This window comes from Drosophila grimshawi, unplaced genomic scaffold, assembly GCF_018153295.1.
Source record: "Drosophila grimshawi isolate 15287-2541.00 unplaced genomic scaffold, ASM1815329v1 contig_1377, whole genome shotgun sequence".
NCBI lineage: Eukaryota > Metazoa > Arthropoda > Insecta > Diptera > Drosophilidae > Drosophila > Drosophila grimshawi.
This window is the reverse complement of record NW_025062900.1, coordinates 5,454,917-5,479,839: the sequence shown is the minus strand read 5'-3', so window position 1 is coordinate 5,479,839 and position 24,923 is coordinate 5,454,917. Positions and strand designations below refer to the sequence as shown.

The following is a 24,923-nucleotide window of genomic DNA, read 5'->3' as shown; positions in this document are numbered from 1 at the left end:
CAGTTTAAAGGTAAGTTTTAAGGTTTAAGTAAACAATATATTTGAAATGCGCGCCAAACTCGTAATCACGATATATTATCGACTGGCATTTACAGCTAAGCTGCTCATTTTGCGTCAACAGTTGCGCTTTTTAGCCAACACTAACCACAATAACGATATTCCATTGCACCATCTCTAAATGTTGCTCAACTTCTGTGCCAGCAACATTTGCATTGGGTGAGCCAAAATTTGCAGTGTCTCTCTCTTTCATCCATGCAGCCAAACAAGGGCATGTCCGGGTACAAAGTGTCGCAACAAATGCTGCCAACAAATTAAACGCCGAGTAATCTTTATCGATATATCGATAATTACATTGGGCTCTCCACTCATTCTTTTCCGATTCAACAAACTGTTCGGACGCGTGGCGTGCTCTGTTTTTGTATGTATTTCAAGCCGAATATAAATTATTTGTTAATTTCGCGTCTGATAAAAACACAGTGCACAGATTAAATACACATATGTATATATATTTAAGAGAAATGTACACCATGCATACGTTAAATGCATGACGACGTTGCGATTGCTTATAACAAAAAACATTAAAAAAATGATGATTAATAAAAATAAATGAAGTGCGAGCGAGTGAAAATTGTTTGGTCATTTTTCGCGTTGTGCACTTTATTCCAGTAATCCGAGGAAACACACCAGCACAACACACACGCACACACACAACGAAATATCGCGTTCGTATGCGTGTGTGTGTGTGCGCAGGCATTTGAATACCTACTACGGGAAAAAATAATCAAAGAAAACTACGAATATTTGTCGTCGTTGTTGTGGTTGTTGTAGAAAGTGCGGCAGGCGCGGTTTCGTATTAAATACAAAATGTGTAAATAAACCGGGTCGCCCACACGCACCCCGCACCCTGCATCCCCCTGATACATAGACCTCAGCCGTTCTATCTTTAACTTCCTTTCTGTGTGTGTGTTTTTTTCCGTTTCACAGGAATTTTATTTGGAACGCTGCCTCTGCCACCAAAACAGCGACGCCAACGGCGACGCCGACTGCGCAACGGGTATGTTAAAAATAAAATACTCAATTTGCAGTTGCTTTGATTTCGCTTACTTATTATTTGTTTGGAGTACGTTTAGCGGCTTATTTTTGTGTGCGTGTGTGTGTGTGTGTGTGTGATTGCCGTGAACTTGATTCTTATTGGAGGTCGCTCAATTAAACCGGTTCACTTGCACACATACAGACACCCCCCCTTCGCCGACCACTTGCTCCTATTTGGAATTCAGGCAGTGCAGCAGCAGTTGCAATCCGCTTTTTATTCATCTGTGTGTATTTTACTTGTCGCAGTTTTTTCTTTTATCTGGTCTGCTCTATGCATCCATTTGGCGCTGCAGCTTCGCAAATGTGTTTTTTGCTGCTGCTTCATTTTGGTTTTTATCAGACTGAAACTGTCCAGTCGTTGCACAGTGGAATCAGCAGTTGCATTAGGGCCGCCGTTGCAATTGTAATTAATGTTAAGTGCTCTTCGCTCGTTATTTGACCACCTGAGCGACAGAGAGCAAGAGGGGAGAGAGTGGAACATAAAAATTGTGATTGCATTCTGCATTATCGCCTGTTACACTTTAAGAAAACAAATGTAATTTTGACAACTCCTATAACTATCTAAAAGCCACATTTATGTTTGCTGAATGTTAAGTAATCCTTACTTCAAATAATAAAAATTATTATTTAAGATTTTAAGATATTATTTACTGTTTTTGCAAATGAATCTTCCAAAATACATAATAGATAATCATAAGATTACTCACTTAACATTTCTGAAGAAGTGCGATTTCTGGAATTCTTCTACTGATAACAAAGTTGCTTGAAAATTTTTTTTATAATTAAATGTAGATTTTACTTTCTACTATTAAAAATGATGTCTTACACATCTGTAATTTTAATTTCTATTTCAACATCTTTGTATACAAAAATGCTGCCAGTGTATTTAGGAGTTTGCGTGAGTCGAGTACTTAATTGCTGCAGAGATGTCTCTGGCTCTAAATGTGTCTGCTGTTGCTGCTGCTGCTGCTGCTGTTTATGTGACCAAATGGAGCTATAAAAGTGGGCCACGGCAACACTGGCCACAAAAACAGATAACTAGCCGCTTTTAATATGCCCAGATTGTTGTTGTTGTTATTGCAGTGTCCAAAGTTGTTCAAGAGAAAGCCATCAAAAGCGCGCAATTCCCCTCAGAGTCAGACAGGCACTAAAACTACACACACACACACACATGGAGAGAGACTTGCACACACACACACACACATACACACAAAACACCTGCAATAGCAGCAACATTCATTACAAATGAGCAACTGGAAATGGATGCTGTTTAGATAGATTTCCCCACAGTGTCAAATGGCAGTTTGAGCCTACCGTATAACGGTACTTGAAGAATGCTTGAAATTGTGAAATGAACAAATGTCATTTGGTGTTTTTATTTTACAATAAAGTTAATCGTGGCTAATTTCCTCAATTTCTATGACGACACAATAAAGCTAGGGTATTTTAACGCACATCTTAAACTGCGAAAAAAAGTTTACTTTATTGATTGCTTTGGCGTGTTAATGAAAAATAAAGAAGACAGAAAGAAATGCGAAAAAAACAAGATAACTATGTTTGCATACAGAAAAAAAAGTTGTGAAGAGTAGTTCATGCGAAGCGAATTTGCATCCTTGCAGTTCATTCTGTTCATCGGTGTGTTTTTTTCTCTTTTCCTCTTTTCGTTTTTCTTTTTTGCTGCACTTTTCACTCTTGTTGCTTGATTGACTGCGGTGAGGCCATCATATCATCATCAACAAGAGCAACAGCAGCCAGCGGCTATCCTCACATAAAATGTTAATCACTTTCAAAGCAACTCGCACATTGTACACTTTTTCTTCTCTCATGTGCCATGTGCTGCACCTAGCTGCGAACAGACTCCCTGACGAATTCGATTCGTAATGTATACTTTATAGGTGGTGTAGCTTCAAATCCCTACATGCTGCATTAACCTGTTATGTAAGGGTTGTAAAAGGAACATTATACGTCTCTATACACCAAGATATATATACATATTATGTAATTTACATTTAATATGGAAAAATGTGAAGCAACATTCACAATTTATTTATTTATATATAAAAAAAATAGAAAGTTTACAACATATATAATTTGAGGACTTATCTAAAATATATTTTATGCTTCACAACACATTGCACAAAAGCATTGCTGTATAATGAATTGTGTTCATACAGAATGCATTCTGTAGTGAGGGGTCATTCACTAGTTCGTTGCTGGGTGCTTTATGTGCATTTTCGACTCTCTATTTCTCGTTCACTCTCATATCATACCAAAATTGCCTTGGGACTTTTGCGTGGCCTTAACTGCTGCACGCCCACAATAACAGCAACAACCACAAGAGCAGCACCAGTAAGGAGAAGAGAAAGAACAACAACAACAAAAACGCTGTCAAGTTGACGACTGCTGCTTTGGCTACAATTACAAGCATCATTGGCCTTATTTCTTTTTTGCTATTGCTTTTGTGTGATGTTCTTGTTGTCTTTACTATTTGGAATGTCTGCCACTCGACACACAAACACATGCAAACGCACGCTCATTTCACAGTTTTATCTCTAAAGCTGACGTTGATATTTGCACAGCTTTTACTCCACTTGTTCTCTCGCTGTTCCTCTTCCTCTCTCTCTCGCTCTCGCTCTCTCTCACAATTGAATCTATGAAACTTCCAAAAATGATTACGCAGCATTTTGGCTGGCAAGTACTTTGTTACTTGAGCAGAGAACTCCACCTGCAGCCCTCTGTTATCGCTTTTTTTTCTTTTTATGACAACTAAGCTCGTGTTCTTTGTACAATCTTAAAGCCCTCTTCTATTGTCTATTTTTAGCATACTCAAAAGTTTCACAACCATACTAAAAACAAGTCACTTTTCTTTTACGTACGCAACTAGCAACAAAAAAAACAACATAAAAAATTCCATTAAATGCGAGTAAAAAGAAATATAATTTCTTTTATTGCCACATGTTTATTTTTTTTTACTGTTTTGCACATTGAGAGCTGACTGTTTTTGTGATTGAATACCCTTACCTTATCTCTACCGAGCAGTTCACAGCTGTTAATAAGCTATGCAAAATTAGAGGAGTTATTAACACTTAGGTGTGTCTTTTAATTAACACGCATGTTATCTTCTGTGTGTGCGTGTGTGTGTCCTTCAATAACAGTTAAGCATAATTATTTGTGTGACACTTATAAAATTCTGTAAACTACAATAATCTGTAATCTTTACATTACTCATATTCCAATACTAATAAGAGCCAATGTTAGTTCACATTACTTCTACCCAATTCTAACAAGGGACAATGAGTGCTGTTGGAGCATAGAAATTTCGTTATTCTTTGCGCTTTCTTTTTTTTATCTATGCTATATTTTTCAAATTAAAACAGTTTGCTTATTTATGTGCTTAATTTTAAAATTAACAGCACATTGAACACACACACATGAACATACCACATACGTCACACATACAGAAACTTAATTCAATTATACTGCATATATATATCATATTGCAAAGCAGCAAGAAATTTATGAGCCATACATTGCTTGACTCCCCCTTCATGGCCATTTTTTCTTCTGCTGTGTGTACTTGACAAAGCCACGGAGCCATAACAGCAACAACAACAGCAGCCAGCAGCAGCCAGTAGCAGACGTAGTCAACTCAACGCCAACGCAGCAAGCAACGCCAGCGCAGCATTTTTGCCAAGGTTGGCAACGCTGGAGTTGCAGTAACAGCAGCAACAACAACAACATTGGCGACCCCATAAATGTTGATCAACTGTTGTTTGTTTGGCTGGGTTGGCAACTATTAGCGCATGAAACGCCACGCAACTAACAAGCGGAAAAAATCTCTGCTTGAAAAGAAAAAAATGAAAAATATTATCAATTCGTCGAGGGCTGCTCATTAAGTAATTATTTTCCCCCATAATACACACAATTTGTTTCATGTTGATGAACTGAGAATTTTAACTTTCCGTCCTTATCGATTCCTAAATTTATTTTTGACTGCTGTTTTTAATTTGGCTGGCTAGAAATTAACATGTCTTTACTATAATTATATATATTGAGCAATTGCGTGTTATTTTTTTATTTCCAATAACAAACGTAGTTTTAAAGTTGGAATAAATATTTGATAAAAATGATGTAAATAAATTATGCACAACCAAAGCCAGTTTCTGTGCTAATGAATTAGTAATTCATTAAGAAACAACCCTCTAAACAAAAAACATTTAAAAAAAGCAAAACATTTCCATTCTGCTGACAACAATTTGAAAAACATTTGTTTAACATTGCTTTGCACTCAGTGGTTTGTGAGACACTTGCCGAGTGTGTAGTAAACATAACAGCAAACATACATAACAGTACACACATACTCATAACAGCACACATACATAGATACATCCACACGTGCATAGTTTTAGTTCCCATTCCCAGTTAAGTTTGCTAGTTGCATACCTTAAAATTGATTGTTGTCTAGACTTTGATTCAAACCGACTGACGACTCGTCATTACGCCTGACTGCACTTAAGCTAATTGCAAAGTATGCCATGCTACTGGGCGACAGAGAGGCCTTCCACTGATACCCCTCCCCCACACTGTAGCTACAGTACTCAGTTCCAGGGCATTAGGGTGGTCCAAAAGTTACGCAAGTTTTTAATTAGTTCAATGTTTTTAGCATTATCAGGTAGGTAGGTAGGGGGAGGGGGGGGGGGATTGGTTTGGGTCAGCTTGTGGCTCTCTTTGAGCTGGGCACAGTAATCGCATTAAAAACTCATCGATTGTAGCTTGTTACTCAAAAAATTTGCATATGCATGTTGAATTGTTGTTGTTGTGGGGTTTTGCTTTATAATAATCATAATAGACGTGACGCAGCTACAAAAAGTTCTGTATGCTACCCTACATAAGTCGAAAATGGTGTGCAAGTGTAGCTTAAAATGAAAAAAAATGTATTTTTGCTAAAGCACAGCTTTGATTGCAAATATGAAAGGTTGATTAAAAGCAAAATCGAGTACAAATGAGCATAGTCATAGTTAACAGGGTATCTGCCAAGTCAAGCACGATAATCAAGCATAACACTCTTACTTATATTTTGCTTGCAGTTTTGTTCTATGGACAAAGTTAGAAGGGGACGTTTCTCAACACTCTTTGCTCTGTTTGAATGCATGTGTGTGTGTGTTTTTGTTTGTGTTTGTGTTTGGCGCCTCACAAACGAAAGCTGAAGATTACGTGGCCACACACGACACACACAAAACTTATGCCTTGTAGAAATGTGCATGTGTGTGTGTGTGCGTTTTGTGTTTGTTCCATTGTCGCTGTCACGCAGCCAACGCGAGTCCATCTACAATACTGTCATTCTCCCACTGAGTCAGTCCGTCCATCCGTCCGTCAGTCAGTTAGTCAACGAACGTTTCATTCACATGTTGAGTGGTCCCCAATGGGTCGCTGATGCTGTTGAGCAGGACGATTAAGCTAAGGGCAATAATAAGGAAATAACATTTTAATGGCCCAACCAAAGAAAAGAAAAGGAAAGAGAAAAGAAAAAAACAAAGCAGCAAAAGAAATGAGAGAGGGAGGAGAAGGAACACAAAGAGAGCTGACAAGTATTTTGGGTTTGTCGGCGTCTGTGCGTTTTATGCAGGCAGTTTGGGTTGACAAACCGCAAAGAAGAAGCAGCAAATGATGTCAACAGCTGTTAATGTTCATGCGTGCACGTTATTGCAGTAAATGTTCGTGTGTGTGTGTTTATGTGTGACTTATTTTATTACTGTGGGGAGTGGAATAGCCCAGCCTAAAGCGTTGATTTTAATTCAGCCGAATTTCATTAATCAAAAAATTTAACTTAGCACAAAATGAATTGTGATTTAAGGGCAACGGTTTATTTAAGTTGATTTCTAAATGAAGACGAATTAATAACAATATGCCTTAGATTTGCAAATGTCAAACAATGCTTTCCTAAAATCGCCCTCTTCCATCACTACTACTTCCACTAATCGTGTTTAGTTTCATGGCATGAACATCGTTATTTGTCGTGCTCTTGTAATGAGCACATGGCACGAAGTTAATGATGCGGGTCAAAGCACCGTCCGCTGATGGGTCACATTAAAAAAAAAAATGCCATGGACCAAATGTCAAACCTCAAATCAAAAAAACTTTTTAGCGCTTGTTTTTTGTCGCATTTTCTGTGTGAGTGAAGTAAAAAAGTGCTACTAAATAAATTATAAATATAATAGATCATTAAAAAAATATATATTAAAAATTTAATAATTATTTAACTACATGAGATAAAGTAATCATTTAAAACTAACTTGTTAATATATTAAAAAATACATATTCTTCAAAGATCTCAAAATTCCACTCAATATATTTGAAATACGCCTTACAGGGTATCTGTTAAGCAGAGCGCTCTTTACTTGTCTCAACAAACTTTTTTCAATTGCATGCGAAAAAATAAAAAACACCAAGCGAAAACTTTTTGTTGTTTTAAGTGCTTTAAAAACTGAGCAACTTTTTCAACGCTGGCAATGAGCAATTGCCATGCAAACGGTTTGTCCACCCGTCCGTCTGTCTGTCTCGCCCCCGCGCACTTCCATTTAGCATATTTCTCTGCTTTCTAACCGCACGGCCACGCCCACTTCTGCTACATTTAACAGCAGCAGCACACACAGCGAAATCAGAATCGGAATACGAATCCGAATCCGAAACTGAATCTGAATCTGAATCCCTCCACTGGGCATTCTGTTTAGTCTGCTCAGCTCTGCTCCTCATTTATATCAGTTTTTTTTTCCTTCTTTTGTTTTTGATTGTTGCCATGAAAATGGTGGTGGTGGTGGGAGAAAACTCGTGCAAACTTACCATACAAATTGTTCGGAATTAGCGCGGGCTTTATGGACGAAATGACCGACCGCCCCCCTCTCTCCTCCCAAAACCCCACTGCTTTTTCATAGTCCGTATTTGCTTTTAATTAAAATGCGTGTCATGAAAATTTTACCATTTTTTTTTTTGCTTTCGCATATTTTGCTCTACTACTCTGACTTTGTCAGAGTGTGTTATCTTTTATGGGATAGTTTGTAGTGCATTGGAGACGTATGTGACGTTTTTAAGTATGTTTTACCGATCAGCATTATTTGACGAGTCTCGATATAGCCATTTTCGACCTTCTATCTATGCGTAGGTTTGCCCAGTTTTAAAGCTTTCTTAATGAACTTTGGAATGAGCAGTAGTTGAGTCAGAGTCAGTCGGATCGAATAACTATATCATACTCGTATAGCTGTCATATGCACAAGCGCTCGAAAGATGAGCTTTCATGTGCAAAACATTTATGTTGAATAAGCAATTAAAACTAAAATTAATTATTAGATGTAATTATTATTAAACTAATAACATTTAAACAGAAAAATCATAAACATCAGATTACCACATCATGTAGCTTTTATAGGAACAATCGGTCGAAAGATGAGTTTTTGTGTGAAATACATTTTGGATGAATGAAATTCCAAATCGAAAACAATACATATGCGTTAAAAATTATTAACATTAAACTATATCTATATATATTAAAGGAACAATTTTGTAATTAATAGTTAGCAGTTGAACTCTTCCGCACTAGAAGAGTATTTAATCTTCGATTTACGTAACGGAATAATTCTCTTTTGTTTTGTTTCGTTTACTTTTTTTTTTGGATTTTGCGCCAGAGATTCGCTTTATGAGCTGCTGAAATGCTGAAATGCCGTAAGACAGGCAGGCAACGCGCGGAATAACTGATGGCTCAATGATAATGATGATGATAACGATGACGATGATGATGACGGCTTTCTTTTGGGTCGGTGGGTAATTTCTAGGGGGATATACAAAACAAACATAGATTTGCCCACTTTGTCACATTTCTCGCATTTCGCTCGACAGGTCTTTTTCTCCTTCTTCACCTTACCGTTTGTAAATTGTTGTTAATGTTTCTTGCTTCTGTTTTGGGCCCTTGAGAACTTAAGCCTAGCGCGGCAAATCCATTGAAATATTTACTTGCTTTACTTTTTTGTTTGTTGTATTGACAAATAAATGGGCGAATAGGTTTGAGCAGATGTTTTGAATATTTGTTTTTGAGACTATATTCAAGTATATTTTGGCATATTTTGGCATATTTACACAGCTTCTCGCGCTCTGCTCTCATTATAAACTTGCCTGCCAACATATTTTTATATTTGTGTGTTTCGTGTCGATAGCTCCTTAAATATTGATTTTGACTAGCTGGGTTAATGTGGTTCAAATGGAGTTTTAATTATGACCTCATTAGTCATGAAATGAAATGACTGTGATTATGTAATTTATTTAGGCATTTTAACTATAGTGAAGAATAAAAAAGAGGTCAAATTGAAATTTAACAGACATTTTAAAAATGTACAGTTAGCGTTAATTTTCATTTGATGCGTATGAAAAAGTTGAGGAAAGCTAATTGTGTATTTGGATTTAATTAAGAATCGCTTGACTTTGATATGAAAAAAATGTTTGAGACCACAGCTGATTGATTATTTATTTAATGTCAAAGTCAGTCGACACAAAAAAATACAAGAAGTAAATAAACGGATTAAATTAAATAAAAAATAAAATTTAAAATTACATTTAAATAAAAGAAATTTGTTAGATATCTGAAATACTTATAAGATTTTTAGTTAGATATTTGCCGGCTTAGTCTTAAAATCTAAAATTGTTGCGTGCAGTTAATCAAAATTCGATAAGACGACAGCCGTTTGGCAAATGAACATTCTAATTTTTATTATTTTTCAACAACTGTTGTCTGACAAGTGGGGAAGTTCACTAACCCTTTGTGCCGGCTGAGCACATTTTTTGTTGTTGTTTTATTTTGTGTTGTTTATGACGCTGAATAAGACGCTAGTCGTTTATTTGTGGAACGTGTCTGTTCGTGTCTGTATGTGCGTATGTGTGTGTATTGTATTTATAACGCTAATTTGTAACAGTGTCGCCGTCGGGCGGCTGCTGTGCATGTCAACATGTAACTGACTGAAATGATCGTAATTCGTATGCAATATAAATTACGCGCTTCTCTTCTACTCTTTCTCCTCCTCCTCTCCCATTCTCTTTCTCTGTGTGAGTTAAGGCAAGCGTTTGGCCATCATGGATCATTAAAGCGCCAAGTGCAGCGCCTGTTATTTATACTTGCAGTTGCTGTACAGCATTCAAGAGAGCGAGAGAGAGAGAGAGAGAGCGACTGTGTGAGAGAGTTGGCGAGGGGGTATAACAGTGGTCGCGGGTGCGTCGCTTTGATGTGATTTTGGTTTTTATGTTGTGTTTTTATTTTCGCTCTCACAATTTATGCGGTATTTTTTGTGGGATTTAATTTTCGTTTTTACAGTTGTTATTGTCGGATTTGGGATCTCGTTGTGTGTATTTATGTGTGCCAAATACGCGTGCTTAATTATACAAAATGTGTGTTGCGCTCGACTTAACAGCCAGTGATTTATTTTGTTAAGCTCACTGGGCGCATATTCGAATAATGAATTTAAATGTGGACGCCACAACAGTTGTATTAATAATGATGATGAAGATGCATACGAGATGTTAAATAAAAATGTTATTTGTTTTGTGGAATATATGTCAAGTGCTTAACATTTCTTGATAATGAATTCTTCATATTTAACAGCAACTTATCACTGTGGCTTCCATTTGCACTTGAGTTGAATAAATCTTGAGAATGTGATGTGGCATTTAATGTAGTAATTCTAATTTATGTCTAGTGTTTAATGAGTGTAAATAAATAATTTTTTGTGTGAAATGTTTGACTCATATTTGAACAGCATAATGATAAGACTTGTTTTAATTGTGGTTGCTGTGTGGACTAAATGTTAAATATTCATTTGCATTAGTTTATCAACTAACAGTAACTGTAAAAGTAACAGACTGCTGTGGATGGGGCTTTAATTACAAATCTTTTGGAATTTTATTTGGCGTTCTGCATTATAGATTTTATTACAGTGCCCGATTTTGTATCTTGTATGTGATTGTCGTTAGTCTATAATTATGCTTTGAAAACCAGTCTGCGATCAAATTGTTCCCACTTTTTCATGATGCTACAACAATAATTTTCATTGTCCATCCAGAGGGGATCGTAATTGCACAATTTGACAATTGCATTAATTGCGTTTAATTGCTTACGTTTTCGAATTGTGGTCGCTTCGATGCACTCTGCTTTTTTTTTTCGTTTTGCTTTTGTTTTTGCTGTATCTTAATTACAATTTCTGTTACAATTTCATTTCATTTATAATTGCTGCTGTTGTGGTTGTTGTTGTTGTTATCTCTGTTAATGTTGACGTGACCTTTGCCAACGCGCCAATTCATTAATAATTGCTCAAAGCTTTGAGCTTCGAATGCACTGTTATTCCGCCGCTACTCTACTACTCGTCCACGTCAAGCAGCTCTCTCTCTCTCTTGCTCTCTCTGCCTTACACTTACGTACAGCATAACTAATCGAATCGAACGGCTTTATGTTACTGTTACTGTTATCTTCTGCGCTGCTTGTTGCCCACCTGCTGTCAAGGCTTTTTCACATGAAATTGACACAGATTTTCATCAAATTAATTGCTGTGTGTCCGTGGAAGGGGTAAGATGGTTGCCGGGTGCGGGGCTGTGTGTTGTGCACTCAACAATCGTGTTAAAGTGTCTTACAAGTGCTCTCAACTTTTGTGCCACGACACGACACAAAACGCACACACGCACAAAGGCATTAACATTTGTTCGACGGCACCCGCCCCTTCCGCTGTTGTCACGCTTATCAGTAGCCATAAACAGCCAGCAAGTGTTATAAAAAAAAAAATTTGTTGCTTCCGCTTTGCTGACTCGATTCGTGTTACAAAAGAGAAAGACGCTGGTGGAATAGAGTGTGAGAGAGCGAGAGAGAGGGGACCGAGAAGAGAACGACCTTTATCACGTGTAAAAATCAGCACATCACGATATAAAATGTAATTTTGACAAACTTGATCACGAAAAAAATGAATTAATAATTTGAGCAACAATTATCTTGTTAGTCAATTGAGAATGGTTGAATCTGCTCAAAAGTTGGTCTAAAAAAGTAGTTTACAATTTGCAAAAAGTCGTTGTTGGCATAATTCCAATTTATATTTGCTGTGCGTGAAGTGTCGACAAAGTTCACATCACGCTGTCATCTCTAAATTTAAGTGAGTGTGATGGAGTGGAGCGTTAGAGCAGTGAGGGACAGAGAAGAGGCGCCGAGCAAAGCTTTGGCATCTTTTCAATTTATGACACTTTGACAGCTTACCGAACACAGTGCAAAGCACACTGTGCGACTTTTAATTAAAATACAAAATTGTAATTTAGACCCAGCGTGTGCAGCATAGCCCCAAAACTTTTGACTAAATGAAACACGACAACAACAACTGCAAAAGAAACTTGTAAGCGACGCCGAAGTGAAATGGAGAAAACGCGATAAACACCAAATCAAAGCATTAGTTTGCAGATGGCGCCGTCAGCGCCTACATACACACACATACACACATTTACATACACAATCAACTCATTGTTTTCTGTCTCTCTCTGATTTTCCTTCTAGTTGAGCATTTTGTTGATTGCTGTGTGTTTGCCTCAATTGCCTGCAATTGAATTATAATTAAGTGTTAATGGGAGTGTCTTTATTAATGTTAATAGCATAAAGCCAATAAACTATATACACTGATTACACGCAAAAGAACACTGATTGTTCCATTAATGAATTTGCCTAGCAGACTGACAGTTAACAGTTAATATTCAACAGTGTAATCAGCTATGTAAGCAAGCTGTTAATTTCTGTTTGTTTAGCAGCATTAGCATTAACATTGAACGCTTTTACTTTCATTTTGCAGTGCACAGTGGTAATAATTGTTTGTCAAGGCTTCTACAATAACAGTTTCAATTAAGCCACATTATTATTTCTGACAGCATAATAATAGTATGTTTACCTTTAAATTCGCTCACATTTCAGTTAATTTGATTAATCACAAACGTACTTTAATGTTTATAAATAATAAATATCACGCATTTTAGTTTTACGTACTTTCTGAATAAAACATTAAACGAAATGTTGCTGACGCATTACTTATAAAGCTTTTGAAAAAATAATTATTACACACTCGACTTAACCGACGTATATGTATATGTGGAATGTGTGTGTGTATTTGTAAACCCGTTTTATATTGTTATTTTTTGTTGAGTGCATTATTGATGACTTCATGCTGCACGCACTGAAGGGCACTCTTGTGGCGCTCTCGGGCCGTCTGCCTGTGGCCTGACTGTCATTTGCCCACTTCGTTTTTAGCCTCTTTTTGGTTCGTTTCTGCACATGCAACTGCATATTTTACCAGGTCGACCTCTATCCTCCCCTTCCCCTCCACCTTTCATCTTCATCCACTCTCTCGCTCTCTGTTAACAAGCAGCTCTTGACGAGTGTGTTTGTGTGCGTGCATCGTGTTATGCGAAACTGGTTTTGGATGCACTTTCCACATCCCCTCCCCTTCTACTGGTCTTTCTCCTAACCCCTCTCATTCTTGCATGTAATCTTGTCTATGATAGGCCAAGCATTGGGACTCGTCGCATGCCTTATGAATGATTCAAATGCATGCTATGTATACGCAAAAAGAAATACGAAAAAATACCGTTAAGAATAGTTGCGCTTTTGTCTTATACCCTCGCTCGGTAACAAGGCTCGTCTTAGTATACGTTTGTTATTAATGACATGACAAAAAGTTTCGCATTGATACTTATACTAGATTAATAATGATTATGTTTTTTTCTTATCTTTCATTATTTACGTATAATTATTTATTTATTTTATTTCTAATAAAACAGACAACTGTTTCTTTTGCTTATTATGACCATTAACAGGGTATACGGATAGTCGCTCACCTTTCGTTCGCTGCATTTTCTCATGATTTCAGACTCGGGCTCTGACATCTTGTTGGGTGCCGGTTTCCGTTTGGCTTTTGTTGGTTTTCTTTTTGTTGTTGTTGCTTCGGTGGCATTTTTGGGATCGCTGCTTGCAACTCTGACCTTTGTCAATGGAATTTGTGCTCAAATTATTTTCTTTTCTTTACGTTTACTTTTGTTTGCGAAAATCTTTTTATCAGCGTAACGAGGATTTTGTATGGTAAAGGTATTTGAATGTTTAATATTTATTGACATTATTGATCAAATTTGCATTCCAGAAAAAAAGTGTATATAAATGGGGGATATTGGTTTCAAAAGAAAAAATACGTTTGGCAAAGTAAAAGTTGAATTTAGCTGTGGATTAATGTTGCTTGAATTGAACTCTATTGTTTCTCTTTGCGTTCATGCAATGAAAACAATGCTAAATTATAAAATATAATAACAATCAATAATTGCAAGTCATTGCGATTTCGTCATTAAAATATCAATCAAACAAAACAAAAAAGAGAAGTATTTTAAGCCATAAACTCGAAATCCAAACAAATACGAAATAACTTTCGTTTTTTTCCGTATTTACATACATAAATTATACTAGCTTGTATTTTTGGTTTATTATTTGTTAATGTCCATTTTTTTCTTCTTTTTTTCCCTTTCTTTGCAGTTGAATAGTTTCTCAAGGTCTTTGGTGCGTGCGAGAAAAAGAGATAGAGAGAGAGAAGAGGGCGGAAACAAAATCGAAACTGGTTGTTGTGTGTGGAGCATGAGCTGAGGCCGAGGCGACACTGGAGAATTTGGACGTCGTCTCAATGGATCAGCAAACAACAAAAACAGCAACAACAACAGTGAGAGGATGCGGCAGCAGCAGCAGCGACAAGAAGAAGGGCAACTGCTAGTTAACAGTGAGAAATCGTACGTTTGTCTCTGTGCGTAGCATGAGACAGAGACAGAAAGAGCGAAAGCTCCACATATGTGCCAAACCAACTGTAACAACAACAGCAACCACAAAAACAAAAACAATTCCCAACAACAAAAAGCATCTAATTAAAAGCAGTTCACGCTTCAAAGAGTTAAAATAAGAGAGAGAAAGAGAGAGAGATAAAGAGAGAGGGAGTAGTGAGCTCACAGCGCCTGTCAAACTAAAAGTCTGATAAGAAAAGTTATACATTGTAATACATAGGGCAACCAATCAACAGGGCAACAATAACAGAGCAACAACAGCAACAATAACATATCTATGGCAACTAACAGCAGCAACTTACAAGCAACTCACACCAACTAACAGAAGTGAAATGCTGTAAAATCGTTTACATTAACTACAACAAAAACACCACACCACGCTACACAACAGACAAAAGCTGATTGCTGCCAGCTGACTGAATTGACTGACAGAAACAAATTAAATTTGTCGCACACAATTAAACACATCAACAACAAAAAACAAATAAACAAGCTAGCTAACAACACCAATCAATAATAGGTTTGCAAACAAAACAATATAGTTAACATGACACTGCAAAGTTTCACACGCAAAATGCGGGGACGCATGCGTTCAAACACCTGCCGCATTGTATTACTCACCTCACTGGTTTGGCTTATCTTTGACTTTGTGCTCATTGCCCACTATTCGGACTGCATAGGCAAAGATGGCTGGCGTTGCAGGCGAGCCGGCGAATATGATGTTGAGGTTAGTAACGCTCATTGCTTCTTAAGGTGCAACTCTGATTTATTGCCAGAGGTGAATTTTTATTTTTAAATTAAACCATTATACAACTGTTTCCGGTTTTAATGTCGTATATTCGAAAATCAACAAATTTCAATCAATTTAGATCTTTGAGAATAAACTTAAAACCAATCAAATAAAAAATCTAAACAAACATAAATACTTATGTTTGTATCTTTCTTTGTTTATAGCTGCCAAATGCTGAGCGTTTGGTGGACGACAATCAATTGGTCAACGATAATGAAATCAATACAGAGAAATCCTTGGATGGTGATGAAGGCATTGCGCCGATAATGGGTCAGGGCTTCATCTCTGGCGGCATATCGATGACGTATCGCAGTGTGCTGCTAAAGAAATGGTTCCAGGCGCCGACAATTCGCGAATCCAAAGGCAAACCGGGTGAGATGGGCAAGCCCGTTAAAATACCCGCCGACATGAAGGATCTCATGAAGGAGAAATTCAAGGAGAATCAATTCAATCTACTGGCCAGTGATATGATCTCATTAAATCGCTCGCTAACCGACGTGCGGCACGAGAAGTAAGTACAAAAGTGGCAGATTTAATAATCAAATAAAATAAAATATATATGTATTTTATATTTACTTTATTATATATATATTTATGATATATTTGTGATTGCTGCTTTAGTTGTCGCCACAAGCACTATGCCTCAAAGCTGCCCACCACCTCAATTGTGATAGTCTTCCACAATGAAGCGTGGACGACGCTTCTGCGCACCGTTTGGAGTGTCATCAATCGCTCACCGCGCTCCCTGCTCAAGGAGATCATCCTGGTGGACGATGCCAGCGAGCGAGGTGACTAGTAGAATTATAAATAGTTGAATAGTATTTCTAACTAGATTCTTTCCTTGCAGATTTCCTGGGCAAACAGCTGGAGGATTATGTGGCCAAGTTGCCAGTTCGTACGTTCGTGCTGCGCACGGAGAAACGCTCTGGCCTGATCCGGGCACGTTTGCTGGGCGCCGAGCATGTGGCTGGCGAGGTTATCACATTCCTGGATGCGCATTGCGAGTGCACCGAGGGCTGGCTAGAGCCGCTCCTGGCGCGCATTGTCCAGAATCGTCGCACGGTCGTTTGTCCCATCATCGATGTCATCTCGGATGAGACTTTCGAGTATATAACAGCCTCGGACTCCACGTGGGGTGGCTTCAATTGGAAGCTCAACTTTAGATGGTGCGTTGAGATTTACAATTATATTTATAATAGCCTAATAACACTTGATGCTTGATGAAGCTTTAATTCCAATTTCAAATAGTTGTTAGAAATTTTAACTGTTTAAAACTTGTGCAAAAGTAGTTAGTAAGTAAACATCTTACAGTATATATATATATTCTTGTCTAGTATCAAAAGCCTACTTGTCTGTACGAATAAGAAATATGTTCTCATATACGATACAAGTCGATTTCTTATTGCAAATACATAACTGTTCAGATTTTGCCTTCGAATCGATATAATATACACCCAGACATATTATTGATGAACTGTACAAATTTCATTAAGCTCAAATAAGGAACACAGATTTTGTTAATCAAATGTAAAAACTACTAGCAGCAAGTTTACTTTAGAGGCTTTCTAATTGTTTAAAAAATCTATAAGAAATTCCCAATATTGTCAAAGATCATTTGAATCTAAATTAGGACAGATTGTTATTTTTCTCAACATTATGTAGGTGTTCAGGGTATCTCCCAGTCGATCTGTCTCGTCTAGATCAGTGTAACTTATTTTTACTCTGCTCACATCTATCTAATACTCACTTTAAGCAAGTGTCATTCGACTATACATATTTATATCCTTGTGCCTATCTAAATCAGACTGTTTTCTGATTTCAGGTATCGCGTGCCACAACGTGAGATGGCACGTCGGAATAATGATCGCACGGCACCGCTGCGTACGCCAACAATGGCTGGTGGATTGTTCTCCATCGATAAGGATTACTTCTATGAGATCGGATCGTATGACGAGGGCATGGACATTTGGGGCGGCGAGAATCTGGAGATGTCGTTTCGAGTAAGGCAAAGTCAATGAAATCTTTTCGCCACTATGGTTTTTTCTATTCGTTCTTACAGCTACAGCCAAGCCGCAAAAAGTGTTGCCCATTTTGCCTAAACATATTTTCTGATAATATCGTTTTTTCGTTTTATTTCCACTCTCTTATATTACTTTTAGTTTAAGTCGCATTTTTCTTTCTTTTCAAATTTTTTCGTTTATTTTAATTAATTAATTTATTTTTTGAAAATGAAAAGAATCGAAATGTGAAAAATATGTATGTAAAAATAATATGCTAATCACAGACACCAACACAAACAAACAAGTATGAAAACATCACGAATATATATCCAATATATTCTCAGATATGGCAATGCGGAGGCATTTTAGAAATTATACCCTGCTCGCATGTGGGCCACGTGTTCCGCGACAAATCGCCGTACACCTTCCCGGGCGGCGTTGCCAAAATTGTGCTGCATAATGCGGCGCGGGTGGCCGAGGTGTGGCTGGACGAGTGGCGTGATTTCTATTATGCAATGAGCACAGGTTCGCAAACAAAACTACAAACCAAAAAAAATCATACAAAACTCAACAACTACTACAACATAAACAATAACCGTTTTTTATAATGCGCATCTAACACAACTTTGAGTATAACAATTTTGATTCTAATTGGCCTTCACTCGCTACTAAAAACAACAAATGAAACAAATGCTTTCTTCGGTCTGCCGAAGTTACAAATACCCTTGCAGCATGATTAAATGCCAGATTTTTTATATAGTAAAATAAGGTTTTCTATAAGTATTTAATTTTCAATCAAACTTTCATCAATTCTGTAGTTGATAGTAGTCTGATGTTGATAAGAATTAATAACAGACAAATTTGGTATACAGTCAACGATTTTGGGAAATTCATACAGAAATTTTATACAAGTTAGAAGACCAGCTCTTAAATATATATTTGGCATGCCGATAGTAGTTTTTACAACATGAAAACACTTTTTGTTTAACAGAATATATTGTTATCGATCTTAATAAAGCTTGTATAGTTTATCAATTTTATGTTTGGGTATGTTATATAAAGATATGAAGGCTATATCTTTAGAATTGTATCTTTAATTAATGTTGCAAATCGATTTTTATCGATATTCACGAGGCAGGGCAGTTGTCGATCAAATTAAATCAACTTTATTTGAATTCTCTAACTGTCATAGTATCTGAGATCGACTTAGTCATACAGAATGACAGATGGACAGGGGTAACATGTATACCTGATGTACTTTATATATCTTTTCTTTAATTGTTGATGGGTTCACAGCGTAGTTATTATTGTTAAATTGTACTTTACCAGCAAGAAAACCAATTAATAATAAATCATGCATCTTCCTCTGCAAAGGTATATTGAAAACCAAAAATCGATTTACTTAAGCGCTACTAAATACTAATAACACTAACTACGAAAAAAGACAACAACTGACATTGTTTTGAGCATAAAATGCAACAAGTTGAAACTACTTATTGTAATAATAATATCTACATGTATAACAATAACTACTATAGCTAACTATTACCCTACATATGCATATTATGTAATGTAACTGCAACACAATCAATATATATATATATATATATATATATATATATATATATATATATATATATATGCTAAAAGCTAATGCCACTGTCGTCGCTTACAATATGTGTATCTATATATCTAACTGAACAACTGAGCAAGAACGCACTCTGGCATATGTTTTTTAATTATGGATTATGATTATTTGTGTGCTCTCCACTTGATTGTTTTTTAACCGAGACTCTTCTAAATGTTCTTGACAACAAAACATGTTATTAACAATCAAACTAACCAAAAACCACACACATACAATAATTATGATATACAGATCGATATATTTATATATATATATAACACGTTGAAACCACAAAATTGTTACATTTAAATAACACATGAATACTACTATCGAGTACCCATCACAGTTGTATTGCGAAAACCAACCTTAACATTGAACTTAAGCTAAACTTAACGTACATCAATAATACTCGTTGCCTATTTTGATTTTGATTTAAGTACAAGAAAAACACGAATTGGTAATTAATTTTAGTATTTAGTTTATACATCTAAGTTTGTTACTAATTTTCTTTGTATTTTTATTTGCATCTTTACTCGTTACTCGTTATGTATGTGGGCTAGGATTGTTCTCGTCAAGCACTTTGCGCCACTTGTTTAGTCGTCTGCAACTCGTTTCATCAATGAATGCACTTTGTTATTTTGAGCGTCTTATTGCTCTCGTTGTCGGTGCTCATCGGCAGCAACTACTCGCTGTGAGTTTTAGTAATTAGTAAGCACTTACTCTTCGTGAGTCTTGTTTGCTAATTAGAGTTGCTCTTGTTGAGTCTCGTTGCCAATTAGAGTTACTCCTTGTGAGTCTCGCTGCTAACTACTCGTTATAAATCTTATTAGTTACTAACTGCTCGTTGATTACAACTACTCTTTACAACTACTCGTTATTTGTCTTGTGGCTTCTTATAAGTAATCGCTGGAGATATATTTTTTTACTTTACGACAACTTCTCGCTGTAGTTATCGTTACTTACAATAACCACTCGCTATATTTATCGTTATTTATGACAACTACTCATGCTTATTGTCTCTCTACTTATGACAGTAACTCACTACATGCAAAACTGATTCTAGTTTAGTTCTAGAGGTTTAGTTGTTATTTCTTATAACAAGTAACACTAAATCGCTAAAGCTAATCGTTGATTTTAGTAGATAACAGTTTTTGCTTCATGCAGCTGGCGTTCTAAGTGCTTACAGTTCCCTAGTCCAATCAAAGAGACAAACAAGAATCTTTTCTGCCCATATCAGATCATATAGGGATCACACTCGTTACTCTTGTAGGTACTCGCTACATTTGCGCTTGGCTCGACTGATTTATATTGATTGATGTACATATTGATGTGTACCATCTCTTCTCTCTCTCTCTCTCTCTCTCTCTCTCTCTCTCCCCATTTTCGCCCACTCTGTTTTGTCTCGGTAAAAAAAAAACATTGACAATTTTCTGATATTACCCGCCGCCTCCTCCAGGTATGGATGTGTGGCGGTGTGCTCGAGATAGCGCCCTGCTCCCGTGTCGGTCATGTCTTTCGCAAGTCAACGCCGTATACCTTCCCAGGCGGCACCACGGAGATTGTTAATCACAATAATGCGCGTCTGGTTGAGGTTTGGCTGGACGACTGGAAAGAGTTCTACTACAGTTTTTATCCAGGTTAACGAAACAAAACAATCTCTCTCTCTCTCGTTCTCTCAAAATGTCATCGAATGCTTCTTCTTCACTTTAATATCTCACTCACTCTGCCTAACTGTTCCTGTTTCTCTGTTTCACTCTCTCTCTAACTCTATAGTTATCTGTTTCGTATATATAAATAAATATATATATATATATATATCTGCATTTTGCAACTGTCTGTCTTATATATACACGCACTTTTAGATATATATATATATATATAAATATATATATATGTTTAATTTACTTATGATATCCACAATTCATATATATATATATATATGATTTATATGGCATGGCCGTGACAAATCCAATCAAAACCAAATCACCCAACAACCCAAATATGCTCAACCTGTATTTGTATATTTCTTTTGCAAATTGTTTTGTTTTGTCTTCTTTGTTTTCTTTCTTCCAGTTCCTGTTTCTGTGTCTTTTTTGCCCCCATCTCTCTCTTTCACAAGGTTCCATTTTGTCTATTTAGTTAACTGTGTTTCTTCTTATTGTTTTGTCCAACAAAAAAAACCACACAACCACAAGACGCCTGTTTAATGTCCCCCCCACCACCAACCACCAACCATCACCCACAAAATGCATTCGCAATTTTTTCAGCTCGTACTTTTTTGGCATAGCTTAAAAAGTTGAGTGAACACCCCTAATGTTTTTTTTTTCAGACCTAACTTTAAGCAAAAATTTCAGCTTGCAGCACTTGAGATATGTATTTTATCTATGTAAACATATTTTTATTTTTTGCATGACTTGTAAATAGTATATTTATGTATTTGTATGTTTGTCGGGTATTTTTATATGTGTTGGTTTTTATATAAGCTTTTTGCACACAATTCTGTTGCCCAGTTTGCTTGCCAGTCTTATCTTTAATGCTGCACGAATACAGAGCTTTTAACGGACACGAATGTAGCTCGAAAGAGAATAAAACACTTACACTCACACTAACATTGATGTTTGAAAGGAAAGTCGCTGCGAAAGCTTACTCAAAAGCACTCTTTTTGCTCTCTCTCCTCTCTCTTTGTTGCTCCTTTTGAACTTTAGGCGCTCGCAAAGCTTCGGCTGGTGATGTTAGCGATCGTAAATCGTTGCGGGATCGTCTGCAATGCAAAAGCTTCCGCTGGTATTTGGAGAACGTCTATCCGGAAAGCTTAATGCCACTGGACTACTACTATCTGGGCGAGGTGAGTATTTGAGCTTTTTGTTGCAGAGATTTTGAATTAGAATTGAGAACTTCCTTGCAGATACGCAATTCGGAGACGGAAACCTGTCTGGACACGATGGGTCGCAAGTATAATGAAAAAGTGGGCATCAGCTATTGCCATGGCCTTGGTGGCAATCAGGTGTTTGCCTATACGAAGAGGCAGCAAATAATGTCCGATGATTTGTGCCTCGATGCGGCCAGCTCCAATGGCCCCGTGAATATGGTGCGCTGCCACAATATGGGCGGCAATCAGGAATGGGTATACGATGCGGAGGTGAGTCGGGCATAGTATTTAATTACTATTATTATCATTACATGTATTAAACTCAATTTGTAATTTACAGGAGAAATGGATACGGCATACGAATACGGGTCAGTGTTTGCAGCGTGCCACACGCGACGATGCCAGCACGCCGCTGCTGAGGCCGTGCAACTATGCCAAGGGGCAGCAGTGGCTCATGGAGTCGAAATTCAAGTGGCAGGCGCACTAGCTGTTGCCGTCAGCAGCGGCTAAAACTACAACTAAAACTATACATCAAACTATTAACCTAAACGTAAACTAAACTGAGAACTTCCAATTTGTGTTTAAACTGTTAACTAAGTTGCCAGCATTATAAGAAAGGAGTGGAGAGGAGAGCAGAATGGAGTTGGAGTTCGAGAGAGGAGAGGAGAAGCTGAGTTACTAGCAAGGATTCAAGCATTTTTGTTCGTTTACATTTATATGTACTAAGTTATAGCCTAAGAGGATAAGCATTCTCTGTCTGTATGTATGTGGTGTGAGCTGTTGCTCTTTTGTGGCAGCCAATTGTCTTCCCAATTGATAATGTATATATGCACATTTATATATATATAAATATATATATATATAAAGTATGTATGCATTAGTGCGTTTAGTTTTATATATTATTGCAATTGAATATATATAAATATATATGTATTTACTTAGCCTCGACCAAGTACCAATAAATTGGCATTTAAATGACATATTGTGCTTCACAACAGAAACTAACAAGAAATAATAACTACATCAAGTGCATATAACTGTAACTAACTAAAAGATAAACAACAAAACAACCAGAAAGAAAATGGAAAAAGAAAACTAACATGTGTCATAGGAGAACGGCTAAACCAAGAAAAACTATATACATATATATGTATTGTATTGTATAGTATATAATGGATGGTAAACAGAGAAACAGTAAAACATAAATACAAACATATAAAACAAGAGCATCCCGCACATTCCCCTAGCTAATAACTAAGTTCGAGTTATGCGCTCTCAGCCGAGTTGTGTTTTTATAGTATACGTAAATAATAATAATAATTGTAAGCTTTATTTTTCTTAAAATTCATTGTTTTTTGTTTAGTTACTTTCGCTTTGTACCAAATGATAAAATTCGAAATCTATTTTTTTGTTTTATATTTTTCTTTGTTGAGGATCACAAATGCGCTGCATATCATTAATAAATAAAATGCTTTCTCCAACCATAATCATTAAATGTATACAAAAAAAAAAGGAAAACTATTTCGAAACAAAAATTAAAAATAATGCACGCATATCATAAAACAAAAAATAAAAAGAACAGTGTAAAAAAAAAACAGAAATATTTAGTTTAGGCATATACTGATATTTATGCATAAAACAAAGTAATGTGAAGAAAAAATATTGTAAATAATTTAAAGAGTGTAGCTATTAAAAATATACATTTAAATTAATTATTTATACATATATATATATATATGTGAGTGTGTGTGTGTGGTATACTATATATATATGTGAGTGTGTGTGTGTCTGTATGTGTGTGTGTGTGTAAAAAGCAAGCAAAAACTGTACTATAAAAATTGCATTTAGCATTAAGTATTTCTCTAAGTTCGAATTTAGAGTTTAGACTTAGTCGAAAAGTTTTGCGTCTAACTAAAACGTAGCTCACACCCAAAACAACAACAACAACACCAACAACAACAGCACTATAAAACATGCAACAACAACAACAAGTGCTCAAACTTCTAACTACATATTTTTGCTGTTGTATATATATAAATATATATATTTAAATATATGTATATTTATCAAGTATTTAATTAAAAGCAAGGATTAAAGAAAAATAATTAACACCACCTGATAAAACTGATATCCCAAACAACAAATATCTCCCCACACACACATACTACTTACACAAAATCTGTAAAAGCCAAGTAAAACTTTTTAGCTAAATTAATTTTTTAACAACCATATACATACCTATATATATATATATATAGCAATAGAGACGATATACATATAGTATATATATATATATAGAACTGGTGACGGTGCAATTTTAATTTTAGCATTAAATTAGCAAAACAAAATCCAATCAAATCAATCAACTAAAACTGGCAACTGGCCAGTCGGCAATACAATATCTCCTATTTAGTTTAGCTAAATATTATTTGTATAATTGTGAAATCTCCCAAAAAAAAAAACAAACAACAACAAATCAAACAAATTGATCCACAAAATGCATAGTTTGCAGTGTAAGCCACAAGTTGTAAGATGTATTTTTTGTTTAATTAGAAACTTTTTAAATTTTATAAATAAAATGAAAAACAATGAAAAATTAAGATAAAACAAAAATAAATTGTCTGCGTTTTGTATTATTTTTAGCTGCTCAACTGTAAACGAAAACTTCTGTTTATA

At 36.2% G+C, this 24,923-nt stretch overlaps 1 protein-coding gene across 3 annotated transcripts; it reads left to right on the top strand.

The window, feature by feature from the left end:
- Nucleotides 1-372: 372 nt before the first annotated feature.
- Nucleotides 373-23,734, top strand: LOC6562706 (polypeptide N-acetylgalactosaminyltransferase 5). 3 transcript variants are annotated; one of them, XM_032736014.1, is made up of 11 exons: nucleotides 373-418; nucleotides 985-1,054; nucleotides 14,666-15,688; nucleotides 15,916-16,262; nucleotides 16,373-16,539; nucleotides 16,599-16,917; nucleotides 17,574-17,751; nucleotides 18,096-18,276; nucleotides 22,084-22,223; nucleotides 22,284-22,517; nucleotides 22,588-23,734. In XM_032736014.1, exons 3-11 carry the CDS (start codon nucleotides 15,509-15,511, stop codon nucleotides 22,732-22,734), a joined length of 1,893 nt encoding a protein of 630 aa, XP_032591905.1. In that variant the 5' UTR covers nucleotides 373-418; nucleotides 985-1,054; nucleotides 14,666-15,508; the 3' UTR covers nucleotides 22,735-23,734. The 3 variants fall into 3 exon arrangements, with proteins under 3 accessions (XP_032591905.1, XP_032591904.1, XP_001989024.2); XM_032736013.2 differs by lacking the exons at nucleotides 373-418; nucleotides 18,096-18,276 and adding an exon at nucleotides 20,835-21,015 and having other exon boundaries at nucleotides 971-1,054; XM_001988988.3 differs by lacking the exon at nucleotides 373-418 and having other exon boundaries at nucleotides 972-1,054.
- Nucleotides 23,735-24,923: the final 1,189 nt, after the last annotated feature.